General features: G+C 49.8%; 10 protein-coding genes and 2 pseudogenes across 10 annotated transcripts, besides 11 other annotated features; 11 read left to right on the top strand and 1 right to left on the bottom strand.

Moving 5' to 3' along the window:
• The first annotated feature begins 19 nt into the window (after positions 1-19).
• On the top strand, positions 20-223 carry TraAM80_02079 (hypothetical protein; annotated as a pseudogene).
• Positions 224-293: 70 nt separating this feature from the next.
• Positions 294-330: a microsatellite.
• Positions 331-454: 124 nt separating this feature from the next.
• Positions 455-485: a sequence feature (A-rich).
• A 110-nt stretch (positions 486-595) lies between these two features.
• Positions 596-898, top strand: TraAM80_02078 (uncharacterized protein; the record flags this gene model as incomplete). Its single annotated transcript, XM_029379096.1, has 1 exon — positions 596-898. One exon carries the CDS (start codon positions 596-598, stop codon positions 896-898), a length of 303 nt encoding a protein of 100 aa, XP_029241062.1.
• Positions 899-1,070: 172 nt separating this feature from the next.
• Positions 1,071-1,574, top strand: TraAM80_02077 (uncharacterized protein; the record flags this gene model as incomplete). The annotated part of the gene is made up of 1 exon (XM_029379095.1): positions 1,071-1,574. The coding sequence occupies one exon, from the start codon at positions 1,071-1,073 to the stop codon at positions 1,572-1,574; it is 504 nt and encodes a 167-aa protein (XP_029241061.1).
• A 49-nt stretch (positions 1,575-1,623) lies between these two features.
• On the bottom strand, positions 1,624-1,833 carry TraAM80_02076 (hypothetical protein; annotated as a pseudogene).
• Positions 1,834-1,855: 22 nt separating this feature from the next.
• TraAM80_02075 (amino acid permease aap11ld-like protein) lies at positions 1,856-3,262 on the top strand (the record flags this gene model as incomplete). Its single annotated transcript, XM_029379094.1, has 1 exon — positions 1,856-3,262. The coding sequence occupies one exon, from the start codon at positions 1,856-1,858 to the stop codon at positions 3,260-3,262; it is 1,407 nt and encodes a 468-aa protein (XP_029241060.1).
• Positions 3,263-3,591: 329 nt separating this feature from the next.
• Positions 3,592-4,674, top strand: TraAM80_02074 (putative high mobility group (HMG) box domain-containing protein; the record flags this gene model as incomplete). Its single annotated transcript, XM_029379093.1, has 1 exon — positions 3,592-4,674. The coding sequence occupies one exon, from the start codon at positions 3,592-3,594 to the stop codon at positions 4,672-4,674; it is 1,083 nt and encodes a 360-aa protein (XP_029241059.1).
• A 63-nt stretch (positions 4,675-4,737) lies between these two features.
• Positions 4,738-4,769: a microsatellite.
• Positions 4,770-5,179: 410 nt separating this feature from the next.
• Positions 5,180-5,650, top strand: TraAM80_02073 (uncharacterized protein; the record flags this gene model as incomplete). The annotated part of the gene is made up of 1 exon (XM_029379092.1): positions 5,180-5,650. The coding sequence occupies one exon, from the start codon at positions 5,180-5,182 to the stop codon at positions 5,648-5,650; it is 471 nt and encodes a 156-aa protein (XP_029241058.1).
• A 99-nt stretch (positions 5,651-5,749) lies between these two features.
• Positions 5,750-5,793: a microsatellite.
• A 72-nt stretch (positions 5,794-5,865) lies between these two features.
• Positions 5,866-8,094, top strand: TraAM80_02072 (uncharacterized protein; the record flags this gene model as incomplete). The annotated part of the gene is made up of 1 exon (XM_029379091.1): positions 5,866-8,094. One exon carries the CDS (start codon positions 5,866-5,868, stop codon positions 8,092-8,094), a length of 2,229 nt encoding a protein of 742 aa, XP_029241057.1.
• A 309-nt stretch (positions 8,095-8,403) lies between these two features.
• On the top strand, positions 8,404-9,756 carry TraAM80_02071 (putative ATPase; the record flags this gene model as incomplete). The annotated part of the gene is made up of 1 exon (XM_029379090.1): positions 8,404-9,756. The coding sequence occupies one exon, from the start codon at positions 8,404-8,406 to the stop codon at positions 9,754-9,756; it is 1,353 nt and encodes a 450-aa protein (XP_029241056.1).
• Positions 9,757-9,803: 47 nt separating this feature from the next.
• Positions 9,804-9,842: a sequence feature (GA-rich).
• Positions 9,843-10,407: 565 nt separating this feature from the next.
• On the top strand, positions 10,408-11,487 carry TraAM80_02070 (SET and MYND domain-containing protein; the record flags this gene model as incomplete). Its single annotated transcript, XM_029379089.1, has 1 exon — positions 10,408-11,487. The coding sequence occupies one exon, from the start codon at positions 10,408-10,410 to the stop codon at positions 11,485-11,487; it is 1,080 nt and encodes a 359-aa protein (XP_029241055.1).
• A 259-nt stretch (positions 11,488-11,746) lies between these two features.
• On the top strand, positions 11,747-12,517 carry TraAM80_02069 (nuclear lim interactor-interacting factor; the record flags this gene model as incomplete). Its single annotated transcript, XM_029379088.1, has 1 exon — positions 11,747-12,517. The coding sequence occupies one exon, from the start codon at positions 11,747-11,749 to the stop codon at positions 12,515-12,517; it is 771 nt and encodes a 256-aa protein (XP_029241054.1).
• An 89-nt stretch (positions 12,518-12,606) lies between these two features.
• Positions 12,607-12,742: a sequence feature (A-rich).
• Positions 12,743-12,949: 207 nt separating this feature from the next.
• Positions 12,950-13,019: a microsatellite.
• A 32-nt stretch (positions 13,020-13,051) lies between these two features.
• Positions 13,052-13,073: a microsatellite.
• A 551-nt stretch (positions 13,074-13,624) lies between these two features.
• Positions 13,625-13,694: a microsatellite.
• A 324-nt stretch (positions 13,695-14,018) lies between these two features.
• Positions 14,019-14,037: a microsatellite.
• A 37-nt stretch (positions 14,038-14,074) lies between these two features.
• Positions 14,075-14,097: a microsatellite.
• A 116-nt stretch (positions 14,098-14,213) lies between these two features.
• On the top strand, positions 14,214-17,087 carry TraAM80_02068 (putative beta-adaptin; the record flags this gene model as incomplete). The annotated part of the gene is made up of 1 exon (XM_029379087.1): positions 14,214-17,087. One exon carries the CDS (start codon positions 14,214-14,216, stop codon positions 17,085-17,087), a length of 2,874 nt encoding a protein of 957 aa, XP_029241053.1.
• Between the last annotated feature and the right edge of the window lie 130 nt (positions 17,088-17,217).

Here is a 17,217-nt window from a genome sequence, read left to right as displayed (position 1 = left end):
GACGTAGGTGTTCCAGTAAATGTCGGAGACTATTGACAGCGTAGCCGTTCAACACGCAAGGGACGACTACATGCAGCATTTTTCCGTATGTCTTTTCGGAGGAGCTTGTAAGGGTGTATGAGGCTGACGGGAGCTCCACAGCGGTGGAGCACCTCACCGCCTGCATTGAGATCGGGGTCGCGGTGTGGGGCCGACCCAATCGTCTTCAAGAACCCATTGAAGTGATGAAAGTGATTTTACTATCGTTTAACCGCTCTAATTCTGTGACACAGCACTTCTTTGTTACGTTCACATGTGTGTGTGTGTGTGTGTGTGTGTGTGTGTGTGTGTTGGGTTTTGACTTGTGTTGTGCGGGGGAGTTGTTTTTTCTATCTTTTCTGCTTCACCGTAGCTCGTTATTTATTTATTTATGTATATTTGGGGTTTATGCACTTGTTCTTCTTTATACACTCTTTTTTGTTTCGTTCCGTTTTGTCTATTGTTTTTCTTAGTAGAATTTGTTGTTTCCCCTTTTGTTTCCCTCCTGCGGCGTTGTACCCGAGAAGCGCCTCGCTTCTGTTGTGATTGGGCTAGTTGAAGCTGCGGTCCCGAGGGGATGAAGCGGCTTGTCTGTCGCGTTTCTCCCATCGTCGCAGGGAAGAGGCTGTGGGGAACGAGACACTTCTCCAGTAATAAGGATGCTGCGCTAAATCAAAAGGAGCTGCAGCAACTTGTTAAGGTATTTGAAGATAACCCCAAGCTTTTGATTGATTTGGTTGGAAGGCTAGATGCACAGAGCAGACGGCGTTTGCTTGTTGCCGGTGGGGCCATGGAGTGGTTTGGTAAGGAGAGTGCCGCGTCAGAGGTGGAGCGGGCGGATGTCGACAAGGACCTCAGCATCTCCCCCAAAGACTTTTGATCACTGGTTAGAGAGTGCTTTGCGTAGAAGACACCGAGGGACTCCCCCACAACAACCAGAAAACCCTGTTGTGGCTGGGGAAGAAGAGAAGGTGCCGTTTCTCACATTGGTGTGGATAGCATTTGGGGCAGGTCTACCATTTGTGGGATTTGGTTTCCTGGATAATACCATAATGATACTTGCAGGAGACGCAATTGATAGCACACTTGGGCTTTACCTGAATTGCTCTGTGATGGCGTGTGCCGCCATGGGCAATATCTTCTCGGGTGTTTTGGGAATGCAGATCCACGGTGTTATTGACAAGGCGGTGCAGAAGGTAAACTTCAACATCCCTGTCTTGACTGAAAGCCAGATGAAGGGCCAGCAGGTGTTTTTGGCTGGTCACATTGGCGGAACTCTCGGCATAATGATAGGTTTGTTTCTTGGCATGTTTCCGCTGCTGTTCCTTGACAGCGGTGAGGATAGGGCTGACCATGTACTGTTCCAGCGCTGGGACAAGGATGGCAATGGATACTTGGAGTTGTCAGAACTCGAGGAGGAGCTGGTGAAGCTTGGCCTCCCGGAATGCGCCGTCGAGGCGCTTATGGAAAAGTATAGACTGGACGGTCAGCTGGGCTTCAAACAGCTTCAGAAAGTACGCAATGATGTACGAAAAGGCGAGGCTGTTTTTGCATAATTTGCCAAGCCGGCACCATTTTGCATATATATTTTTTTCTTTTTCTTCAGCTAAAGAATGTGTAAGAGCGGAGCACAGATGGCAACGAAGAGAAGAACAGTGTACACTGCCTGAACATGCAGCCAGATTTTGCGAACTTGCCACACACACACACACACAGTTTTATTATTATTTTGTTTTGTTCTTTTTCTCTTGCTCCCTCTTGCCGTTGTTTTTTTGTCTTTTTAGTTGGCGGCCAGCACCAGAAGCAAGTGACAAGGCCTGTGAGCATTTAGACGGTTATGTTTTTTGGGCGGGTTTCCGCTGAAGAGAACGAAAGTTGTGATGAAAGGAGACATCTGAGAGACTACGGTTTTTTATACGATGCCTGCACCACGACGAGTGTGCAGGAGATGCGGAGGTCACTGCTGGAGAGTTGCTTCCCAGGGGGCGGCATGGGCTCGGGCTGCCTGAGTCTCCTCACAACAGCAGTCACGCCCTCTATGCTTGCGTTGCCACTAGCGTTCTCCATTGCTGGCCTTAGTTTTGCCATTGTATGCATATTTTTCTGTATCATTGTAACTATCATTTCTGTGCGGATTCTTGCCCATGCCTCTGTTTTAGCTGCATCGGATGATTACGAGTCCGTGGCAGGGTTTTTTCTTGGGGCGAAGGGAAGGTGGCTCGTGCGGTCAATCCTCCTCTTTTACAACTTTGGAAGTTCGGTGGTGTACCTGTGTTTTTTGAACGACATCGTTAGGAATATCATTACTGTGAAGGGATCGTTTCTTCCAACATGGTTGCAGGGGAACCTTGGCAGCATCCTTGCCCTTATATTATTTGTGGCGTGTGTGACGCCGTTGACATTCAATTCACGTCTAGCATCGCTTCGAACAATGGGTTTTGCCAGCAATATTATGACGACGTTCATTGTGTTATCCATTGTGTATCGGTTCTTTGTCCCATTGGCGCCGCGTGGAGAGCTGGGCCTTATCATGCAGACTGAAGTGAAGGAGACCCATCGAAGCGTCGCACGCTGGGAACCAATACTGCCCTACCTGTTTACAGTCTCCATCTTTGTCTTTTCCTATGAAGTGCAGTCTAACGTTATGGACGTCATCAAAGACCTTGACGACCGCACGGGTGAATCTCTTTTAGTCTGCATTTGCTTGGCTCTTGCCATGGCGACGGCGCTTTACCTTCCGCTAGGCATTTTTGGAAGTTTATCTTTCCCTCACATGATAAAGGGAGATATTTTGGATCTGTACGATATTAAACAAGATAATCTCATGTTTTTTTGTCAAGTTTTATGTTGTTTTAGTGCGGCCACGTCTTACGTGTTTGGCGTATTTCCGTGTCGTTTTGCAGTATTTATGTTTCTCTCGGATGGAACAACTTCAAGGGTGTCGAAGCGGTCTCGTGTGCGTATAGGCATCGCACTGGCGATTATTGGCGCGGGCTGCGCCATTCTTCTTCCAGACGTATCAAAGGTGGTGGCCTTGCTTGGGGCACTGTTCAGTTCAACGCTTTCTATGACGCTGCCAGCGCTCTTTGCATTGAAAATGAAGCGGAGTAGGACCCATCTCACTTCCGCGCTGGACAGCTTTCTTTCTTGGGCCCTCTTGCTTCTTGGTGTTCTTCTTTCACTGGGTGGGTCGTTGGTAGCCGTAATGGATGTTCTCGGTCTTGCAGATCTTCTCCGAACTTGACGCTGTTGGTAATAGCGATAATGCCAAGGGACCCTTAATGGCATGACCGCAACTTCATGACGAGTACAAATAGAACGCACACTGAAACAAACGATTGCCGATACGTAGTGGGAATGGGGAGTGGCGCGTAACTAGCACGTGCAAACAAAAGCATATATGTGTCTGTGTATCACGTGTTGCTTTCGCGTTATGTCTTCTACTGGTGATCTGAGTGTCGCCTTTCTGAGTTTTTTTTTGTTTTAACTTCTCCCTCCACCGTCGTTTTTTCCACTCTCCAGCTGGGATAGTGTGTGGACCACTTAGGTTTTTATTTCTGGCCGTCATAGTGTATGCTATGCGAAGTTTTAGAGCGCACTGTTACGCAAATACTGCGACGGGCGCGTGTCCCCCTGACAGCAAAGCGGATCTCTGACGCTTTGGGCGGAGTCGTATCAGTTGACAATATTGCTGAGGTCTGCCTGAAACTGATGGCGGATGGTGTCATGATGAAGTGGGGCGACAACGCCTATGTTTTGAAATCCATGAGCCGCATTGTGTCTCGCAACCTCCTTATCACAGAAGAATACCAGGCGCTTGGCATGACACTTCTCCGCGTTGCCGAAAAGACGCTGGTACATTACATACCACAGGAGGCGGAGCACCGTTTTTTTGAGGTCCGCAAGTCAATGATTAGTGACAAGGCTGGCCTTGGGCTCTTCCTACGTTCGTCAAGGGCACTACGGCAGGGTGCTGTGATTTGTGAGTACGTTGGTCGAGTGTTTCACCGTCTGCCCAAGAACTCCAGTCAGGGTGTCTACACTGTGAAGCTGCGAACCGCACCCATTTATGTGGATGGGGTAGATGAGAATGGTAGCCACCTCTCGCTGGCGACCTTTATCAACGACAACGGGCCAGCTGCCGCCAATGTTGAAATGCGGGAATACGATATGCACCCTGGCCGTGTGTTTGTTGTCGCGAGCCGAGACCTTGTCCCGGGGGAGGAGGTTTTGTGTACATACGGTTCGAGGTACTGGGGTTTCTCCTCCTATGATGAGATTCTGCAGAATCGGCAAGACGTGTCTCGTAAACGAAAACGCCACAACGATGATGACCCAAGCGGGAGTGAGGAGGACGACTTTCGGGATTTTGTTTTCCCCTGCAGACGGTGCGGGGAACAGATGCCTAGGCGGCTGATGTCGCTTCACCACCGTACGTGCGGGGACCACTTGGTTCATCAAAAGTTGCTCCATCTGAACTATTTGCCCTTCAACGACTCCACCGCGATGGAGAACAGGAGCAAAGTATTGCCGACAGGGCGGCTACGGGTGCTACGACGGGCGAAACATTTCGTGGACCTGGAGGACCCACAAACCTTTGCTTTGTCTCATGAGGACGTAGTTGGGGACCTCATTTTCTCATGGTCTCCTACCTAGTGCCTCTATCCTTCGTGCAGAGTTCTCTATTATTATTATTTTTTACACGCATTCACATATGGATGTGTGTGTGTGGTGGTGGGGGTGGGTGGGTGGAGTGACACTCCAGGCGGCAAACATCACCAACGCCGCGAAAAAACAACGGTTCATACACATGCAGGTTAGAGGGAGGGAACAGAAGCGCACAAGAAAGAAAAAGAAGAAACGCAGAGTAAGACGCCTGCGGCTGCAGACCAACCTTCAGCTCTCTCTCTCTCACACACACACATGCACTGGTACTTGCGAACAGTTACACATGAATCATGTGGATATCGTTGAATTCTCTCTTCCCCCTTCCCCCCTTTTTTTCTTGCTTTAAAGAGGGATAATCACAGCAGAATTGTGCCTTGCAGTGGACCATACAGCCAAACATCTAGCAACAACACAACAGCGAAGGGAACGGGGTAAAATAAATATCGTGAATACAAAAAAGGAAAGGAAAAAGAAGTCATACGGTCGGAACGGCATGCAACAGAGCACGCGATGTGTGGGTGCTACAGCGCTCATGTACGTGAGGAAGGAGGCTGCGAGGGCTCTTGGCGAGAAGGGGGGTTACAGCGCTGGAGTCATGAAAACGGTGGAGTTTGCACCGGACAAAGTTATAGAGAAAAAAGATGGGGTGCTGAGTTTCCCTTGGACAGTACGCTACGGCGCGCTGAATGGGTTTAAATCCGCTCATGGCGGTGCCTTGTCAACTCTTGCGGACGCATTTACGCGGGTGCACTTGAGTGCCGTCACGACAAGCGAAAAGCTCAATTCAGTGAGCTTTGAGATCAGTTTTCTCAACGCTATTGCGGAGAATACGGAGTGCATCTGTCTTACACGGCTCGTTAGCTTGGACGTCGGCAATCTTGCGTTCATGGACTTCTCCTTCGAGGACGAAAAGTCCGGGCAGGTGTTTGCCCGCGGCACTCATGTGCTCTCTTGGTGCGGGTAACAAAGTTCTTGGATAGCGGGTGAATTTATTTGACGTGGCCCTGACTTTGACGCAAGATTTTGTACTGCACTGTCTTGAAGCGGCACTATTGCAAGGTTCTATTTTCTCTATTATTATTGTTATTATTATTATTTTCTATTTTTCTCACGTTTCGCACATGCGCATACACCTGCTTGTATGTATACATATATGTCTCATTTCTTTAGGTAGAAAGGATGTGTGATACGGAGCTAAGCGAGCTGGTGAAAAAGTTCCAGGCCATTCAGCGACAGGAGGTCCCCAATCAGATTGGAGAGCGTAACGTGGTTGAGATTATCAATGTGTTGCGAGAAAATAAACTGGTTGACCTCCTTTACACGGTTGATGGCAAGGAATACCTCACGTGGGATCACCTGCGGCGCGAGGTTGTCGATGAAATTGCCGTCAATGGTGGGCGGATGAATGTGGTTGACCTGCCCGGTTGTCTGAATGTGCACGTCACATATATTGAGCGTGTGCTCCCAGAGGTGCTCGAAGACCCTGCTATCCGCATTGAAGGCGGGGAGCTCATGACAGACGAATACTTGGACTCAACCGTTCGGGCTGCAGCCGATGTGTTGAATGAGCAAGGTTTTCTTGATATTTCGGAATTCGCAAAAACTCATCGATTTAGCTCCATTTTTGCACAAGACCTTCTCATGAAAGCGATGGAGTCATGCAGGCTGCGTGCGATTGCCGAGGGAAACGCCATCTACACGAAGCAGTTTGTTCACTCGCAAAAAGTTATCTTGCGGGCAGGACTTATGGCGGTGATGCGGCCAGTGAACCTGACAGCATTCTTCGAGCGGCACAATCTCTTTCTGCCGCTTATGGATTCCGTCGTCGAGGCCGTTCGCTCTGAAGCTCCTGGCAAAGTCGAGGGAGTGATCTATGTTCCAACTTGTTTTGAAGTCACTCGTGCAGAACAAGTGGAAAATGTTTACTTCTCCAATGGTTTCATTGACTACACACAGTTGCACCGGCACGGCATCCCGCAGGCGAAAGAATTTCTTCTCGGAAAGTACAACCCTGCTTTGGGAGGGACTACAGCCGCACCTACAACAACAACAACCGGCACAGAGCCGCGTAAACGGCGAGGGCGTCGTAATCAGAACACGGAGGCTTCTGTGGAATCGGCACCGGTGGCTCGTACTGAACTTTACCCTAACGCGGGTCATGCCCTTTCCAGTTGTTTTGTCTCCGATCGATTTCTCGCCAATCTCATTGCTCTTGAGGATCTTGCGCAGGGCGACACTCTGGCGCTGGACCTTACAGTTCACCTGCCGTCCGCCGTAGACTTTGAGAAGGATTCTGATATACTGCTGAGACGACTGCGTGAGCTGCATCCTATTATTAATTCTTGTGCCATTCTAGACGGGGGCGTGCTTATTCATGAATCGACCTTGGATAAAGTGAAGGTGCGGCTGCATGCTGTCTTTGAGGAGATGCTCAAACAAAGGGGAGACAAGAAACCGAAAAAAGCCTCGGAGCGTACTGTGTTTGGAGAAGAACAAGAACAAGTATTTATGCATGTATTGGCCGAGGTGACAGGCCTCGCTTTGGAGGAATACTCACAGGCCCTTGAGGATCTTTCTTCTCAATGGATGGATGTGGCGAGGGACATCTATGATGAATTGGTGGCTGCTGCAGAACAAAACGCGTCTGTGGACCTGAAGCGAACGCGTTCCAAGCTGCAGCTCTCACTGGGCGTAGCCTGGGTGCAGCTATTTGTGGTCTTCAAGGGAGTTGCGTGGTGCTCGTCGCAGTTGGATGTGCTTGTATCTACGGCCATTAATAGGCACGTGTTGAACGCACGTGCCCTTCCAATGGTGCGTGATATTCTTCTTAACGAGAGTCTGGATGCGGCTGAGACGTTTGAGCGTGTATCTGAGCTTGTGATGCTGGAACAGCCCACTGGTACAGTACTCCAAAAGGCATTGCGACTGTTTCCAGAAAAGCGGCGTTCAGCACTGTTGCCTATGGTGGAGGCTGCCAATGGCAAGTCGGTAGAGAACTTTATAAATCTTCTGCAAGAAATGTGCACCACTGGTCAACTCGCAATTTCCTCCTTTCACCAACCAAACAAAAAGGTGGAGAGGGAAACCCTTGCGGCGGTGAAGAAGGAACTGCAGGAGCGAGTCGAAAAGGCCAAGTTTGGTGCCGATCCTGCTCATAACGGTGCTCTTTTTGCATTGATTTGTAGTCTTCTTCTTCACACACAACTCCACGTCTACGTGGAGATTCCTGGGCGAGCGGTAGGAGGTGTAGTGGCACTTCTCGCGAAGGAGACAGCGGCGGCGGCGTTTAGCGGGCTTCTCCGGGACGCCCATGAGCTTATCACAAGTGCATTTAGCGGAAAAGAGCTGAGTGCCGAGTCTCTTGTGAAGCTTGAGGAGCTCCGCAGGATGTCACTGGAAGGAGCGTAGGCGATCACCATGATCATTTGCATTTCTCGATGTTTTTGTCTGTCTAGATCCGTTGTTCGTTCCTTTCCTTCCGCTGAGGATTCTGATTGCCCTGATTGCTGGAGTTCCTCTTCCTCCTCCTGCTTCCGCCGCTGCTGATTGTCGTGTTCTTTACCCTACACTGCATTTCTCCTTGTTTTTTTTTTTCCACTCTTGTTCCTTTCTCTTACTCTTCCGCGCGTCTTCGTCTCCAGCAATGCGATGCGATGCTCCCGGGTCGCCCGTAATATGTGGCGTGCACACGTATCTAGCAGGCAAACAGTGACGGAAATGTACGATGCTCTAGTCCAAAAAGGGACTCTGAGGCATGACCCAAGGCAGCGGGAGATGGCACAGGCATGCACACCACTGTTAAAATATATCCATTCGCTAGAAGAGACGGGTTTGGATACAAGTGGCCCTGCTTCACCTGACCATACCGCACCTGGTATTATGGATGTTATAAACGAGAAACTTATGCGCCTGCGATCTTGGGCTCGGCGACATGCATTCCCCGACCGGGTGACACAGGACGTGGGCGTCCACTGGCCAGAGAATATGGGTGTTGAACGCAAAACAGGTATTTACATGTGGGGAAGCATTGGCATTGGCAAGACTGTGATTTTGGATCTTTTTGAGCTTAGTGAAACGCCTGGCTGGCGGAAGCGTCGGACACATTTGCACTCCTTTATGTCGGATATTGTCATTCGACTGCACAGGGCGGAGGTGACAGCGCCAAAGGACCAGAAAGTGTCTCCCATCAATTGCGTGGTGGAGGACGTGCTGCGTGAGTCCCCGATTCTCTGCCTTGATGAGTTCCAGACATTTGACGTGACACATGCGGCACTATTGGCGTCGTTTTTTTCTCGGGCCCTACCACGAGGGTTGATTCTCTTCACGACGAGTAATCGTCCACCACATGAGTTGGCCCATATCTCAGCCGCATGTGAGCACTTCCTCCCAATGTTGTGGCGCTACTGCGACGTGGTCCACTGTGGTGGCATCAACGACTATAGGGAGAACGCGTCACGTAGCTATCACGATGTCATATTTCTTTATCCAAATACCATGGGAAACGCGAAGCAGCTTATTCAACGCGTGGAACGGGGATTTACGGGCAATCGGGCATGGGAGCTGGATTCAAGTATCTGGCTATACGGACGGGAACTTGTTGTGCCACTTCATTGTGGAGGTGTGGCGCTGTTTGAGTTTGCGCACATCTGCGGTTTCCTCGGCCCCCCCGATTTTCAGTGCATCGCCAAATCGTTTCACACCGTTATCATCCTGAACATCCCACACGTTGCTGCTGTGAGCAAGAACGCCGCGCAGCAGTTTGTTATTTTAGTGGATGAGTTGTACCAGCACAATGTGAAACTGCTCTTTACAAGCGAGGTGCCGTGGGAGCGGCTCGTTGACGCTGGGACAACCGCAGTTGGAGGCAGCGGGGCAGACCTCTGCTACAGCGAAGGGGAAGACGAACGCAGCGGTTATGCTGCCCATTATGAGTTTTGCAACGCAGAAGAGGTGTTGAGTTTTCACCGCATTGCCTGTCGATTAAAGGAGATGGGTTGCAAACACTATTTGCTGCGGGACCATAGTCAGTTTTTGATATCGGACTACAATCTTGCTGTTTTGATGGAGTGAACAAGTTTGAAAGGAAAGAGGGAAAAACGGGGGGAATCATTTTTTGATCTCTCTCTCTCTCTCTCACACACTCACTCTCTTCTTCTTTATGTTATTGTTTGTTGTTGTTTTTTTGTGCGACGCCCTGAAGGAAAAAAGTAATGAAAAAAAAAATGTGTGGTAGAGGCGTTGCAGGGTTATTATTACTATTGTTGTCGCGTGCACGTGTGAGTGTTTCGTCGTGGCGGGGTGTCACCATTACCCCCATTTTTCCTCTTTGCAGTGGCCATGATTGCTTCTACTTTTTGTTTGTTGTATGCGTGTGCTTCTCCGTTTGCCTCCTGACGCCTTTGCTTTTGCATCCGTTAGTTCTCTGTCACGTCCTTCACCACGGAGTCGCCTCTACCATCGTGGAGCTATGATGAGGTGTACTACCGAGCCCTGACCGACGGGGGGTGCTACTGCATCAAAACTGACCCACTAAAGGGGAAGGGGCTGTTTTCTACGCGGAAGATAAATGAGGGAGATGTTGTGCACGAGGAAACGGCCTTGTGCTGCTCACAGAATCTGGACGACACGCTGCGTGGGATTCCCGTTTGCGGAAGTTGCCTTGCGTCACTGGAGAGTTCACGGTGTTGTGTGACGCGCGTCACGGGAAGCAGGGCCTTGGCGATGAAGCTGCCTTATGCTAAGCTACAAGTACATTATCAACCAGTGCGGTGCATCTTTGCGGAATGTGGCTGCACGATGCTCTTCTGTTCTGTGCGGTGTCGACAAGCGGGCTGGTTGCGATTTCATTTTGCTGGTTGCCCTGGCAGTATGACTGAGGATCAGCGGAAAGCATACTACGAATTTATACATCACAACTGGGAGTGCAGAGGAGTGGACTACAGTGATACGGTCTTTCTCGCCTTCCGCTTCATCTGCATGGCCCTCACGAACGTGCGCCTGCACCGTCAGACGCTGGAGTTGGCATACAAGCCGATTGCACAGTTAATCAAGGCGCCGTTGTCGGCCTTTCACTTTACGTATCTTTTTTCCGAAGACGGGTCCAACGACAGGCAAAAAAAGCAGGACGGAGAGCAGCAAAGTGAGCAGGAACAGTTTATGCACCGGGAGACATTCAAGCAGTTGCGTGATACTCAGCCGTCAGTGGCAGACAAAGACACAATGGACGAGTTCCTTTGGACAGGGGTGACGCTGGTGGACCGCATCCTGCAGCTCACCGAGGAGGAGCGTGGTCTGTTGACCGTGACGCGGTGGTCGGAGCTTCTTGGGGCAGTGCTTCTTAACGGACAGGAGCGTAGCCCTCCGTCGAATTACGATCGACTGAAGGAACTCGTGCAGCGCCTACCATGTGGGATGGCCGCCATGAACGCGTTTGAACGGGAGGTGCAGCTGGCAGGCAAAGATGTGGAACAGTTATTTCAAAGCTCGCGGGGTCAGGGGATATACACCGTTGGATGTCTTCTCAACCATTCCTGCGAGCCGAACCTTCAAGTCGTCCACAGCGACTCTGGTGATGAAATGCTGTCGGTTGTCGCCCTTCGCGATATTGATCCAGGGGAAGAGCTATGCATCAGCTACATTGATGAGACCCTGTCTTATCCCGAACGCCAGCAGGAGCTCTACGAGCACTACCTCTTCACCTGTCGCTGCCCTAGGTGTGACCGTGAGTCGGTTGCCCGCGAACTCATGGAACCTTCAGGGAAGGCGCCTCCCTCTGCGTGCACATTCTCGAAATCGCAATAATAACGTGTACTCATGATAATGAACTATGTCCTGGATGATGTTGTCTTCCAATTTTGTTGTTGTCTCTCGCTTGCTTTTGGTTACTGATTAAGGTCTTCCTGTTTCCCTCAACGTGCATACATATATGTATGTATAATTGACTTTCTGTCGTTTTTTCTTTTTTTGTGCGGTGTATCTTCCTCGCGCGTGGGCGTGGAGTGGAGATATAACAGTTTGGTAGGATACGCATATTAAGTGACCTTTTCTTTTCCCGTATAGTATGCGTCAACAGAGGGTGCGGGGCGTGAGTTTCAAGGAGGAGTACATCTGCGCGATGCGTCGTCGTTCTCGTTTTGAGGCGCATGCGTTGGGAACGAAGACGGAGAGAACACTTCTTGCACCGAAGGACAGCACGTTGGCAGATCGAATAACGGTTGTGTTGGACCTTGATGAGACCCTTGTGTATGCACGGGAAGGACCGCTGTACGTGCGCCCCGGTATAGAAGAACTTCTTCAGTTTTTGGAGGAGAATTGTGAAACGGTGGTGTGGACGGCGGGAATGAAACAGTACGCGGAGGCGGTTGTCCGACTTATTGATACCAACGGCAGTGTGCACCATACAATTGCCCGTGATAGCACATGGTTCAGAGGGAGGTCGTGCCGCAAAGATCTGACACTTCTGGGTAGAGACACGGAGACGACAATTGTATTTGAAAACACACCTGACTGCATCCGCGGATTTGAGCAAAATGGAGTTCTTGTAGCTGACTATGAGGGTGGCGAGCTGGAGGATCACACACTGTACACTATATTGGGACTCTTGAAGGATCTGGTGCGGCGCAGGAACGAGGAGCACATCACCGTGCCTGAGTACATCCGCAGTTCGAACCTTCTTAACCTGCGAGTGGTTCCAACCGACGATGGGGACGAGATGTCGTGTTACTGTCTGAATGCATATTGGCCAGAGCTGGAGATGAAGATAAGCAAGCCTCTGAAATGCCGCAAGTTTCTTTACTGCATCGGCGACCGTCGCAATATTGCAGTTCACTAACGGAGTAAAGTTCGGCGGGGTGGGAGGGAGAACGGAGGATAGTGAGAGAGAGGAAAATAGCAAAATTCTCTCAAAAAGTGAATTAATAATTTTGTGTGTGTTTTTAGTGTTTTTTTTCTTTTCTTTTTTCCTTCTTGTTGTTGTTGTTTTACCTTTTTTTTTTATCCCTCTTTACTTTTCAGTTTTTGCTTTTTTGTATTCGTCTGTGTGGTTTTTTTTTTTCTTCTCTCCTCCATTGTTGTGGTCGTTGTTTGTTTCTGCGCTCCGCTCTTCATGGGAGCCGTTTCCCCCTTTTCTTTCTTTTTTTTGTCTTTGTACCTGCTATGCGTTTCTCGGGCGATCCGCCCCGTGTCTCGCATGTGTATTTGCATGCCTCTGTGGGAGGAGGGGCCGCGGGAGAAAGCGCGCCGCGCCCTTCCCTCTTCCCGCTACTTTTTTTTTTTTTTTTGTAAACGTCTTTTTTTTTTTGTTTGTGTGTGTGCTTTATGTTTGCGTTTGTGTTGATGTGCGACCCTTTTTTTTACTTTGCGAGAGTTTTTTTTTTTTTTTGCTTTTTGCAGCCACATCTTTCTTTACAGCTGGTGTGCGACCCTGTCGCTCCGGCTACCTCCAGCTTGGCAGCAAACATAAGCGGAGGGAACTTCCTTTGCTCACTTGGCCGCGCCCGCTTTTTCTTCCTTTTGTTTTTGTTTGTTTTGTCGAGATCCTGCCCACCCCGCCAGTTGATGGATCATTGTTTCCTGTGCACGTGTAGGGCGTTGTGGTGTGGGACGGCCCCCCAAAAAGGTGACCTTACGCAAGAGTGTGGGCACGTACCGCGCGCCTTTTTTGTTAAGCTTCACGTGGTTTTCCGCCGTTATTTTGTTTCTGTGCGCAGGTTTACTTTTGGTAGTTTTGTCGTTGCTTAGACTCTGCTTTCTCTCTCTCTCGGGGAATATTTGGCTTTTCGAAGACGGCAGTCACATGCCATCAGAAATATCCGCAGCCCCGCTGCTTGCTGGTGGGGCGGACGCGCCGGCGGCGAGCGCCCTTCGTGTTAGGCTAGGCATGTTGAAGCCTCGTTTTCACCACCGCTGCATCCGCCTTCACTGGGACTGGGAGTAGGGTAACAAAAAAAGAAGAAAACTTCACACAAACGAAGGAATAAAAAAAAAAAAAGAGCAGCATAAAAAAAAAAGGGTGAATATTGGCGTTCGTGCCCATTTTTCATACGTGTACGCATTTAGTTATATTCCAGCCGCCTCTAAAGAGAGGAAATGAACACGTATTTGCGTCTTTCGCACGACTAGTATTTCATGCTCTTATTTCCCTATGCTATTTTAACGACGGACGTGCATGGATGTTTATAAGTGCATCTGTGTAGCTCAACTTTCTCTACTTTGCTTGGGTGTGGCAGCGCACGCCTTTTTGCCGCGGTGTCACCGCCTCTCTGATGCCTCCTCCCGCGTTTACCACTCACGTATGCGGGAAGATATGGCATGCATCTTATTCTTTTTTTTTGTATATATATATGTATATATTTGGTGCGCCGCTTGCGACGTTTCCTGTTCTTGAAACCACACACACACACACACACACACGGTGGCAGAAGAAATAAAGTAGAACAAGGGGGAGAGAGAGAGAAAACAGCAACGACAAAACAAAAAAAAAAACAGACAAATTTATCGGCACAGGACCTCGTTCCGTCGCGAGAGGGATGGATGCCGTCTTGCGGAAGGTTCAGGAGAAAATCCAGCAGAACTTTCGTCGTGGCGGCGGAGGCTCAAGGTTTTTCAGCACTGCAAGGCGTGGCGAGGGGGTAGAGCTGCACGAGGAACTCAACAGCAACGACAGGGAGAGGCAGAAGAATGCCGTGAAGCGTATCATTGCTGGCATGACTATGGGCCGCGATGTCAGTTACCTCTTCATGGACGTTGTCAAGCTCGGTCAGACACCAAACCTCGAGCTCAAGAAGTTGGTCTACCTTTATGTTCTTAACACAGCTAAGCTGCAGCCTGACAAAGCCCTGATGGTGGTCAACACCTTTTTGCAAGACACAACCAACAGCTCCCCCATTGTGCGGGCTCTTGCGGTGCGCACGATGATGTGTATCCGCGTGGACTCGGTAACCGAGTACACACTGGAGCCTCTTCGACGCGCCGTGGCAGACCCTGACCCATACGTTCGCAAGACCGCGGCCATCGGTCTTGGAAAGTTGTTTCATCAAAACATGCAAATGTTTATGGATCAGGGGTTTGGTGCAGAGCTGCTGAAGCTGCTGAATGATACTTTTTCTATTGTCTCTGCCAATGCGGCGGCCGTTCTAACGGAAGTGAACAACTACAGCTCAACACCTATTGTGCCAACGGGCGAATGCATCAACCGTCTCCTGCATCACCTGCCGGACTGTACGGAATGGGGTCAATTGTTTATTCTGGAACTTCTTGCTGATGCAAAGCCCAAAAGCGCAGGGACGGCAGAGGACATCATTAACCGAGTACTGCCGCGACTTAGCCACAACAATTCCTCTGTTGTAATGGGGGCGATCAAGGTTGTGGTGAATCTTGTCAACCGATGCAGCTCAATGGCCGTGAGTCATTTCAGCTCTAGGGTGAACTCTGCGCTAGTAACACTTTTGGGGGGAAATCCGGAGACGCAGTACGTGGTTTGCAAGAACATTCATGCTATACTTGTGGTATTTCCCAATTTGATCTGCAACAGTCTCGATTTCTTTTACGTCCGCTTTACAGATCCGCCGTATGTTAAGCTTGAAAAACTGCGACTTCTGCTGAAGCTTGTCACGCCCTCTACGGCGGTCCAGATATTAAAAGAGTTAGATGAATACAGTTCTGAAGTGGATTTGGTATTTGCAGAAGAGGTTGTGAAAGGCATTGCGACCCTTGCATTAAAAATTGATTCGGTTGCCTCGAACTGTGTGGATTTGCTCTTGCGCATTGTTGCGAAACGGCCAGAGCTGTTACCGCAGGTGATCACAAGTTGCAAAAACATTGTCCGCAAGTACCCGGAGCAGCTCGTTCTGGAGACGCTTATTGTTGAGCACGGTGCCGATGTCGTTTCGGAGGAAGACGCGAAGGTGTCACTCATCTGGATGTTGGGCGAGTTTTGCGACTTTGTTGAGAATGGAAGGCAGATTATTACTCGCTTTATTGACGAGCTGATGTCGTACGAGCAACCGGTACAGATGGCAATTCTTAGCGCCGTCATCAAAATGTTTTTACGTGACCCGGTGGGGATGGAGCAGACGCTCAATGTTGTGCTGGAGACCTTGACGACGCGAAGCGAGGACCCTGACCTGCACGACCGCGCCTACGCCTATTGGCGGCTTCTCTCCAAAGGTGTGGGGGTAGCGAAGATGAAGCAGATTGTGCACGGGCACCATGTTCCCATCACCGTGGAGTGTACCTTCAGCGACGCCATGACGATGGCGGACCTTAAGAAGTCCATCAACACAACTGCTGTGGTGTTTGGTAAACCGTTTCAATCCTTTCTTCCACTGTATGGAATTCTCAATGAGGATGCCAGCGAGGAGGAAGAAGAAGAGACCGAAGAAAACGTCACGGTCGTGCAGGCACCAATCGTTTCTCCTGATTCAGTTGCTTATCCGAACTATCCCACATCAGTAGCCAGCGGGCCCCTGGCATCTAATCATGTGGATCCACTGGATGAATTGTTTGGCAGCCCATCCGTGACTTCGGCTGCGCAGCCGCAACAACCCGAACAACAGCAACAAGAGCTATTGTTCAGTCATACGGATCTTTTTGATGCACAGCCTCAACAACAAGAACAACAACGGCTGCCACCGTTGGTTCTTCCGGCAGGGAGTGTTGGAGTGGCTGTGCATTGTCAGCTGGTGGAGGGGCCCGCGCTGTGGATTGCCCTAGTGAACCACCAAGCCGTGAAAATTGATCAGCTTGTGCTGCAGATCAATTTAAACATGTTGGGGTACCTTCCCGAGGCCGGGCTTTCCGACTTTATGGCCTCCGTGCCTGCTGGTGAAACACGCTTGGTGAAACTGCCGCTTAAGGTGTCGAGAGGGCACTTTGATGTTGCACGTTCAGCACTGGAGGTTGGAATTAAGGGAACAAACCTGCCGCTCCTCATCTTCCGGGTAGAGGTGCCAGCGGAGAGACTCTTGGCGCCTTCTATTCCAGTAGAAAAGTCCGTCTTCGTAGCTGAATGGCAGACGCTGAATGAATCAGCGGAGATCAAGCAAACACTCGGTGAACTTGGGGAAAATATGCTTGCTTCGCCAGATCGGCGCGGCATTTTAGAACGCAATCATATTTTTCTTCTCACCCCGGAGCGTGATTCGGGAGACTTCATCTCATATTACGGTAAGGTGACTACCACGCTTGGATTTGATGGATTAGTTGAAGTTGTTCTCAACAAGAAGAGGCCGTCGCAAAGTCAGTTGTGTCTCAAAAGTCACCATGTGGATTCGATCATGCCACTTCTGCTCAAGGTGATTCGGACTGTGTTTCCCAAGAGAGCGGTGACCAGTGGGGCGGCGGAGGCGGAGACGGAGACGGGCCGTAGTCATGGATCAGAACTGGATAACTGGTTCTCTTGAAATGGACAACATTTACCAGAGGCAAATGCACTACTACAAAGACAAGGATCATATATATATTAAAAAATGGGAGGAAGAAAAAAGCGTAGGAATCCTTTTTAGTTAGTCAACTTCATACAACGATAGCGTA

The sequence above is a fragment of the Trypanosoma rangeli genome, assembly GCF_003719475.1.
Source record: "Trypanosoma rangeli strain AM80 chromosome Unknown Tra_15.4_contig_00045, whole genome shotgun sequence".
NCBI lineage: Eukaryota > Euglenozoa > Kinetoplastea > Trypanosomatida > Trypanosomatidae > Trypanosoma > Trypanosoma rangeli.
This window is presented reverse-complemented; position numbering and strand designations above follow the sequence as displayed.